The 10,209-nt window shown below is 39.6% G+C and overlaps 1 protein-coding gene across 3 annotated transcripts in view; it reads left to right on the top strand.

The window, feature by feature from the left end:
* Positions 1-10,209, top strand: part of LOC106873734 (carboxypeptidase D) — a 471,768-nt gene that overhangs the window by 403,827 nt on the left and 57,732 nt on the right. For all 3 annotated transcript variants that reach the window (XM_052973530.1, XM_052973529.1, XM_052973528.1), the window contains 2 exons: positions 3,598-3,770; positions 9,905-10,086. In XM_052973530.1, the coding sequence (XP_052829490.1) occupies positions 3,598-3,770; positions 9,905-10,086 (355 nt within the window). The remainder of the gene's footprint in view (positions 1-3,597; positions 3,771-9,904; positions 10,087-10,209) is intronic.

Raw genomic sequence — 10,209 nt, 5'->3', positions numbered from 1 at the left:
TGTGTGTGTGTGTGTGTGTGTGTGTGTGTGTGTGTGTGTATGTGTGTGTGTGTGTATGTGTGCGCGTGTGTGCATTGTGTGTGTGTGTATGTGTACATATGTCTTAATGTATGTTTATTAATTCACTGAGCTAGCAGAATCCTAAGCGTCGGTCAAAATGCTTAGCGATATTTCGTCTCGCTTTGCTTTCTGAGTTCAAATTCCACCTAAGCCTACTTCGTTTTTAAACCCTTTCAGGCTCAATAAAATAAAGTAGCTTTTGACCACTGAGGTAGATGAAATGGACTAACACCCTCCTCCAAAACTTCAAGCCTTGTGCCTACAGAAGATATTATTTTTGTTGTTGTTGTTATTAATAAAGTCGGCAGCTGACAGAATCGTTAACACGCCGGGTAAAATGCTTAACGGCATGTTATCTGTCTTTACATTCTGAGTTCTAACTCCACTGAGGTCGACTTTGCCTTTCATTCTTTCGGGGTCGATAAGTTAAGTATCAGTTGAGTACTGCGGTTGATGTAATTGACTATCCCCCTCCCCAAATTTCAGGTCTATAGTAGAAAGGATTATTATTATTATTATTGATTGATTGATTGATTGAAAGAATAAAGCATGCTATCAAAGCGACTCTGAGGTACAAATATACGAAGCCCATTATACCTCTCATGACTACCTCTCTGATAAGGGTACACCAGGCACACGAACCACAACCTTATGTGTGTGACATGGTGATCTCATATCAACATAAACAGCGCATGACTTTGCAGGTGGGGTCCAGCTAGAATTCTTTCTCCATGTCGTGTAGCCCATTCCGCTCAAGATATCTCTGAATAAGGTTTTGAAGATTATCTACGAAACATCTGTGTTTCCAGATGTGAATTATATAAACCCCAAAGAGTTCCTCCCAATACATGGCTATGAAGTTCTCGAACTACTTCTGCACATGATCAGAACTGCATATACCAACAGACACTAAGGGAAATGTTCAACGATATTTCCTGTAACCCATCTTTTATACCAAGACAAAACATGTACATGATAACATTTCTAATTTATGATAAGAAGCCATGCGAGTTACTGCCTGGTACTGCATCAAATCATTTATTATTATTATTATTATTATTATTATTATTATTATTATTATTATTATTATTATTATTATTATTATCATTATTGTTATTATTATTATTGTTATTATTATTATTAATATTATTGAGTGAGAGAGCAGTGCATACCATAAAATTGACACTGGGGTAAAATACACGAAACCCAGTATACCAATTGTGGCTACCCAATATGTTGAACTCATATCAAGATAAACAGCGCATGACATTGCAGGTGGGGCCCAATTAGAATTTCCCTCAGGTCGAGTAGCCCATCCCGCTCAAAAGATCCCTTGAATAAAGGTTGTTTGAGGATGTTGAACGAAACACATATTTCCAAAGGTGAATTATTCAAACCCCAAAGAATTCCTTTCAACACATAGCTATGATGCAGCCTACTACTTCTACTCGTGATCAGAGATGCACATGTCGTCAGCCACCAAGGGACATAATCAACTGGTTAAGGTCAAACAAGTGACACGCAAATCTGTGGGATTGAGCAGAATATTTGCTGTAGTCCATCTTTCATACCGAGATAAAACAATCCGATCAGTTAAGATAAGAGGCTATGAGAGCCACTGCTTGATTATTATTATTATTATTATTATTATTATTATTATTATTATTATTATTATTATTATTATTATGAAGACACGGTGTATAAATTTTATTCTAAGGAAATAGGAAGGAAACAACTGTTACGTTTGGAGTATACAGTCATCTTCTGAAAATATAAGAGAGAGAGAGAGAGAGAGAGGGGAGAGGGAGAGAGATATTGGAGAAGAAACGATGAGTATATAACCGTCATGACATGCTGAAATGACCGGAAGCGGCAGAGAGGATACTTTAGGTGTGAATGTCAATGCGGACAGTTTTGAAACTCGCATATGTGTGTATGCATGCGTGTGTGCGTGCGTTTGTGTGTGTGTGTGTGTGTGTGTGTGTGTGTGTATGAAGCTCTCGCGTGCGAGTATACTGTTTATGGTTGTGGTGTGTGCGTATGTGTGCGTGTTTAAGTGTGTGTGTACTAGCTTAGTGTTTGTGTATGTGTGTTTGTGAAGCTCTTTTGTGCGTTATATTAAATAGGTATGTTAGGTGAAATTGAGGGATATAAGTATGTGTGGGATTAGGAAGAGTGGGTGTGTTTATATTTGATTGTTACTGTGCGTGCGCATATGGGGAGCATATTGCACTGTAATTGAAGTGTGGGTGTTAGTGTTAGTGTATGTATATACTGTATAAAAAGGTTGGTGTGTATGGTGTTGGATATTTTGTTAAATGGTGAGATATAGGTAGGTGTAGTGGAGTTGTTAAAGTGAATGTTGAGAGGTTGGTGGTGAGTGAAAATGTGGGTATGCGTGAAAGTCGATTTAAATGAAACGAGGTTACGAACTTAGACGGTAGAGGACTGAAGACTGGAGAGAAAAGTTTATTTTTGCTCGCAATGAAAACTGGAATCCGGGATGGTGGTGGCGGTGTTGGGTGCTTCTGCGCCAAACCAGTCCGAACACAGATGTCGAAGGGAATGATCAACCGAGTGGAAATGACGCGAAACCGGAATGTCATTCCCGAATTCTATATCCGTAAATATTCGGCAAAACGATTAGCAAGGCGCCGAGCAGTTTGCCCTCTGCGAGGGGAGAGGCAAAAACAGCAGAGGATGCAGTAAATAAGATTAATGGACTCTCTCTCTCCCTCTTTCTCTCTCTCTTTCTCTCTCTTTCACACGCACACACACGCACACATACACACACGTGTATACATGTGTATATATATATATATATATATATATATATATGTCATCAATCTTTGTATCCTGCTTAACTTCGTACCTCTACCATGGTGATGGATATTTTTCATCTATTGCTGGTACTTGTGTGCTTTTTAGTACTGTATGTTATACGTGATGCTGTCTCAAAACGAATGCCATAGAATTAGCCACATTCAGTAGGATTTAGAAATTGCTATTCGTTTGTAATATATAACGAATACCATGTTGCAGAATCGTTAGTGTGTGGGTCGAATTGCTCAGTGGCAGTTCTTCCGGTTTTACTTTGGGGTCGGGAAAATAAGTACTAGTTGATTACTGGAATTGTTATAATCCATCCCAAATGTCTTGGCCTTGTGTCAAAATCTGAAACCATTATAAAATACAATTGTATCGTCACGATTTAAATCAAATAAAGAACGCTAAATCACTGAAACATCATAGTTAAATATACGAGATGTTACTGCTAAGTCCCTGGCGTTAAGAGTGTCGCGAAAGGCCTGGCTGGAGGCCCAACTTTCAAAGTTCTTTTACCGGGCTTAGAAAAAACTGAATGGCTGTGTGTGAATCTGAGAGGGGAATATGTTGAATAAAATTATAATTAACTGATCCTTCTGTATTTTCTTTTACACAAAGCTAGGGACCTTTCAGTTCCTCCTCTTATGTCTATATTTGAAAAAAATTTCACTAACTCACGCGGTTTTTCTGCTTTTTTTCTTTTCATCCCAGGTTGTTGGACGAGAACTACTTCTTCACCTCATCGACTATTTGGTAACAAATTACCGAAGAAATAGCACGGTAACCAGGATTCTACAGACGAGCGTCGTACATATCCTCCCTACAATCAATCCGGATGGCTATGCCCGAGCCACCCTGGGTGACTGTACGAGTGTCGTGGGAAGGTACGTCCTAGTTTTACACATCAACTAAGAATAAGTAAATATTGTTTTGTTATTTTTTAAAAATATAATTACACTGTGGTACCTCTCTAAATATTATTACGCATATCATTTATCTTATATCCATCCATGTGATGCTCCATAATGGCCGATGCTCTACGATAGAAACAAGTGAAAAATCAAGGTTATTACGCTGCTTTCTTCCCTGTTCCTTCTATATATGTAACCACGCGACCCTCTCTCCTATACCATATTTACGACCCGCTCTTCTGCACAACACCACACACAGTAGGAATCCACCCGCACTCCACACTATTCGCACACCTCTTTTACGCTCATCTCTTTATACAGATATCTTTGTATCATTGCACACAGCACTCTTCTTCTTCCTTTTCCCTTCTTCCTAACTCTTCCCGGTAGAACCACATTCCCAGCCAACCCTTAAGATTTCTTCTTCTTCTTCTTCTTCTTCTTCTTCTTCTTCTTCTTCTTCTTCTTCTTCTTCTTCTTCTTCTTCTTCTTCTTCTTCTTCTTCTTCTCATCACACCCCTTTCCTTTTACATTCAAGCGTTAGGTTAAGGACACCATTTCGAATTTGTTCCTATGATTTTTCTTGCATTTGCTCATTTTTAACACACACACACACACACACACACACACACACACACACACACACACACACACACACACCCACACACACAAATCTCTCTCTTAAGTACGCAACTTGAACCTAACCGCCTGTGCGTACTTAGCCGGTACGTGTGTACATAGCAACACGGCGGTTGCAAATCAGTTGCGCGAATGTATGCGTGCAGCCAATCACAGCTAGGCTCACGTATGCACTCGGTGTTAGGTCATGTTTGTCATCTTTTCAGTCAGTTTCTCCCATGATGTCAAGCAAAGGAAAGAGGAAACGTTTGAAGGAAAGGGGAAGCCTTGCAGTAGAATAAACCCTTGGTAAACTTGAACCTAGGACTCTTAAAGATTTTCCGCATACTTATCTCGGATACTTAAATGGGTGCATGCTTAACCTGGAGGTTACTATATATATACGTGTATAAGGGATGACCTCTAGGAAGACATCCAATATGCTAGAAAGAGGTCATCAACGACCCAACCACAAAGAAGAATAATGTTTTCCAGAAAAATGTCACTCTATCTATATAAATAAATACACACACACACACACACACACACACACATATATATATATATAAAGGTAAAAATCTTCTGTCATGAATGACCATGAGAATACATCTTGCAAGTTTCCCTCCGAAGCACAGGAGTTGGCAAAATTGTTTATGGAAATCCAACAGTCATCCATGCATACCATCCTCCCTTCTCCATGCAACCCGATGTTATCCAATGGAAAGGCAAAGGCTGCTACGGTTCGGCACCAGTGATATCGCAACTCATTTCTACACTTGTTTGAACAAGGGCAACGTGAAATGTGTTATTTCTTTACTACTCACAAGGGGCTACACACAGAGGGGACAAACAAGGACAGACAAACGGATTAAGTCGATTATAACGACACCAGTGCGTAACTGGTACTTATTTAATCGACCCCGAAAGGATGAAAGGCAAAGTCGACCTTGGCGGAATTTGAACTCAGAACGTAGCGGCAGACGAAATACCGCTAGGCATTTCGCCCGGCGTGCTAACGTTTCTGCCAGCTCGCCGCCTGGCAGAAATGTGAAATGTGAAATGTGTCGTGAAATGTGTCGTGACCTAAAACCGAGTGCATACGTGAGCCTTGCCATGATTGGCTGCACGCATACATTCGCGCAACTGATTTGCTACCGCTGTTGCTATGTACACACCTACCGGCTCAGGAACACAATACATAACCCGGTTCAGCAATCGAACTAACAACCCCACGATTGTAAGCCCGATGCTCTAACCACTGAACCATACACACTGCCGTCCATCTCCTGCGCTCACTACTGCTAGGAAGGTTGTTTGTAGGTTTGATTCTGCAAGTGTTTCTCCCACATAGGTTCCTATCAGAAGAAACTATAATTACACTTTCCGGCTGGATTCCCACGCATGTCTACATGAAACTGTGGATATTATCCAATCATTTCAACCTTGGTTTACCCCTACGTGTACAGTCACTTGGCTCGGCTTTGCGAATCCTTCTTGTGCTTCTCTCCTATGATATTCTACGATATTGTAACTTCCCATAGCGGAGAAGTAGTGGCTCGATTTGGAGAAATTCCTTGAGACCATGAATATTATCTAACCATCTTATTCTTGGTCTATAATTAGGTTTCCTGTCATTTGGGTTGGCTTGAAAAATCCTTCTTACGATTCATTCCTGTAACAATCTAACCACATGTCGGTAATACTAGAGTTGTAACATCTCAATGCGGAAATGTACCAGCTCAATCTGGAGAGACACTCTATCTTCGAGCTTTGTAACCTCTCAAATAATGTGATGACAGAGTAGTTATATAGGAACGTAATCCATTATCCGTTCTGTATCCTCATCTGTGAACCAAAGTTTTCCTCACACGGTTAAATCAAATAGACATGAACAGGCATAATCTGTTCCAAGACACATCCAAACTCCAGTTAAAGCATGCAACGTCTAAATTTATGTGTGTGTGCTTATCTGCGTGTATGTTGTATATGTGTGTATGTATCTATGTCATCTGTATAGTCTGGACCATGAGATGCTCTTATATATCGCTGGTTACAATGCATTTCCAACGTTTTCTTGATTGCACCATTCTTTTCCTTCTTGTCACAAATCGCTTAATAAAATCATTTTCCCGTCATCGTTGAGACATTCGAAGTTGCACTTCCCCATCTCTTGGATAGCAGGATAGCACTCGGCAATTCTAGAGGTCATCCGTTGACTGTGAAACTTGTGACATAACCAGCCCAGCAAAACATTTGCTTTCGGCATTCTATGACCATATCATTCACATTAATTCTTTTCTAGAATTGCTAGTACACACAAGAATTGACAGGCAGCATATAAGTTAAAATTTTATCCACACATAGACCTGGCACCATACTCAGTCTGATTACAAAAGCTACACACGTAAAAGAAAGTAGACCAAGCCTCAACAGAAAACGAGAACGGAATAGTAATGCAATGCACCTGACAGCTGAAGAGAGATTAGGGACAAACAAAATAGAAAAAAAGGGGACACTGATGTAAACAATGTAAAATACAAACCAATACGCTCGCACTCAAGAAACACATATGCAAGCCAAACACAGAGCCACACAGAGAATCACACAAAAACGCATACGCAGATACAGATATACAGCAGAGAAAGACAAGATTGAAAAAACAGGACAAGGCTTGATAGATGAGGGGTCACAGATAGTCATTGAAGAAGTCATAGAAGGCGTGACGAAAGAACGGTGACAAAATGAAGATCAAATAAATATCATGTGTGTTTATTGTCAAAATGACCATCTCATATATATATATATATATATATATATATATATATATACAAAATTGCAGCGTGGAAGATGTTTAATAACCATTTAAGAACACACAAAAACAAAAACAAAAAACCGTTAGATTCACTTCGACATTTAAATTCAATTTACGTCAAAATATTTTCGTCGCTTTGAAACCACGACCTGTTCACTGAGAGAATCTCGTGCTGACAAAATCTCGTGCTACACACACACACACACACACACACACACACACACACACACACACACACACACACACACACACACACACACACATACACACACACACACACATATAATACAGACACACACACATATATAATACACACACACACACATACACAAACACGCACATACGCACACACGCACATATATATATAATAAGTGCGCAAACTTTTGTCTTTCCGTCTGGGACCCTAGAATCTCAGTCTACATTTGCTCTATATAGACATATACCTTTTTGGAATAAGGATGAACCTGGTATTGAAAAATCTGCCCTTCCTCTGGTTCTCAAACATCCAGCTCTGGCATCATGTGTGGATGACGATATTAGCATTTTCAACAAATGCTAACAGTTGAAAGTTTAAATTTGAAAAGAACTCTCTAAATTTGTGAACTTACAAGGTTTTCATTCAAACTGAATTTTGAAATAATACCATATTGGTAGGATGCCACTAGATGCTTTATTATTCTTCTTCTCTTTACTTTTGGACAGCAGGCTCGATTAGCCCTTCACGGGAACTAGCCCAAAAGTCCGCAAGGAGTGCGGCTTTTAAGCTAGTATACACACACACACACACACACACACACACACACATATATATATATACCATAATCCTTTGAGATCTCAGATATTTTTCTGAATCTCTTGATTCTTTTAATGTGCTAGTTCCCTGGTATTAAATTGATATTAATTAATATCCAATTTTTTACTCTCCAATTTTGATTTACACACACACACACACACACACACACACACACACACACATACTGATCTGATCAATAAGTATCCGGACTGTTGCCATAGTATCGAAGCTAAAGTATGCGGAGTGAAGTTGCTTGGCACAGGTTGATCGTGAACTCTGCTTTGCATGCGCACTATGTTTTAACGTTATAGCTTACTTCTGTTTACAGCAGTGCTTTGAATGAAGGTGTGTAGCGTATGATCGTCGCATTGAACATGACAGAGAAAGTTGAGCAGAAAATCTGCATCAAACGTTTGGTGATAACTGCTCAGAGGTCTACGCAAAGTTTTCAAAAATTTTCATTGTTCTCAACACAATCAAAGAGATCTTGTGAAACTGAAACCAGAGTTCCTCTTTGGTCAGCTGAAAGCTGTTTTGGCACAAACTTGGCAGACATACGTCTCGTATAACAAATCTCCAGTGATAATGCACTTAACTGAACCGTAACTAATCTGCACATTCTCTGATAACTCATGGATGGTGATTCGACGATTTCTCCTCACAGCTGCACGCACGTCTGTTATGTTTTTTCTCAGTTCTGCTAGTCGCGGGTCTCCCAGAGCGTTCGTCGATATCGACATTTTTTGGCCATCTTCGAAACGTTTGAACCACTTGTACACTTGCGTGCGGCTCAAACATTCCTCTCCATACACTTTCTACAACTTTGCATAGGTCTTTGAGCAGGTATCGTCATAACTTTCTCTGTCGTGGTCAATGCGACGATGACAAGCTACACACCTTCCTTCCAAGCACTGCTGTAAACAGCGGAAAATAATCTAGAACGTTAAAACTAAGTGCACATGTACAATAAAGTTCAAGGCCAAACTTTGCCAAGCGGCTTTACTCTTCCTACTTTAGCTTCGTCACTATGGCAATAGTCTGAATACTATTTATCAGACCACGTATGTGTATATATATACATGTGTGTGTGTGTGTGTGTGTGTGTGTGTCTGTGTGTGTGTGTGTGTGTGTGTGTGTGTGTGTGTGTGTGTTTGAATAAAAGATTTCACATCAAGATTGTTGCAAAACAAATATATATGTCTATCGTTCAATCGACTCGAGGATATAGTTGGTCACAATCGCCCAGTTTCCGTCAAGCAAGCTTCTCGGCCACACATCTTCGTTTGTGGCTATGGCGGAGATGGTTATTTCCGCACGTCGGTCTTCGAGTAAGCGTTGCTTCTGGTTAGCGTGCTGATATGATAATGATGCGGAGGAAGAGGCAAAGGTGGTAATGGTTGTGGTACACGATATGCGTTGGTGTTGCTGATGCTACTGGTGATGATAGAGTTAATGATGATGTTGATGTCGATGAAGATGATAATTGCGATGATGTCGACAGTAATGATAATGTGAATATTCTGACGATGATGACAATGACGATGATGATGAGGATGATAACGGTCAGGAAAATGGCGAGGATGATATTGATAATGATGATGCGGGTGATGATGGTGACGAGGATGATGGTGACGAGGATGATGGTGACGAAGATGATGGTGACGGCCATGATACAGGTCATAATGAAAATCATGACAGCTATGAAGATGACGAATTTGCCGACGATAATCATGATGGTACTTTGTTAGATTTAAATACTGTTGAATGTATTTTCTGAAACTAACCTTCAACCATATTCTTTTATATATTACTTCTCCTTTCTTTACACCAAAATTTACATATGTTTATTTTATTTATTAATATTTTTTTTTCTTCTCTCTTTAGGTATAATAGGCGCATGTCTGACCTGAACCGAAATTTCAATGAAAATCCTGCTTCATCAAAAAAAATCGAACCTGAAACCCGAGCGATTATGAATTGGATTCGCTCGAATACATTTGTATTATCTGCTAGCTTTCACGGTGGAGCCGTCGTCGTTAACTACCCGTTTGACTACACGAGAGGGAGTAAGTTAAACTTGTTATACGCAGTACATGTATATATTTCTATTTCTAATCACACACACACACACACACACACACACACACACACACACACGAACAAATATAGACAAGCATATATATATATAT

Source organism: Octopus bimaculoides, chromosome 16 (assembly GCF_001194135.2).
Source record: "Octopus bimaculoides isolate UCB-OBI-ISO-001 chromosome 16, ASM119413v2, whole genome shotgun sequence".
NCBI classification, from domain to species: Eukaryota; Metazoa; Mollusca; class Cephalopoda; order Octopoda; family Octopodidae; genus Octopus; species Octopus bimaculoides.
This window is presented reverse-complemented; position numbering and strand designations above follow the sequence as displayed.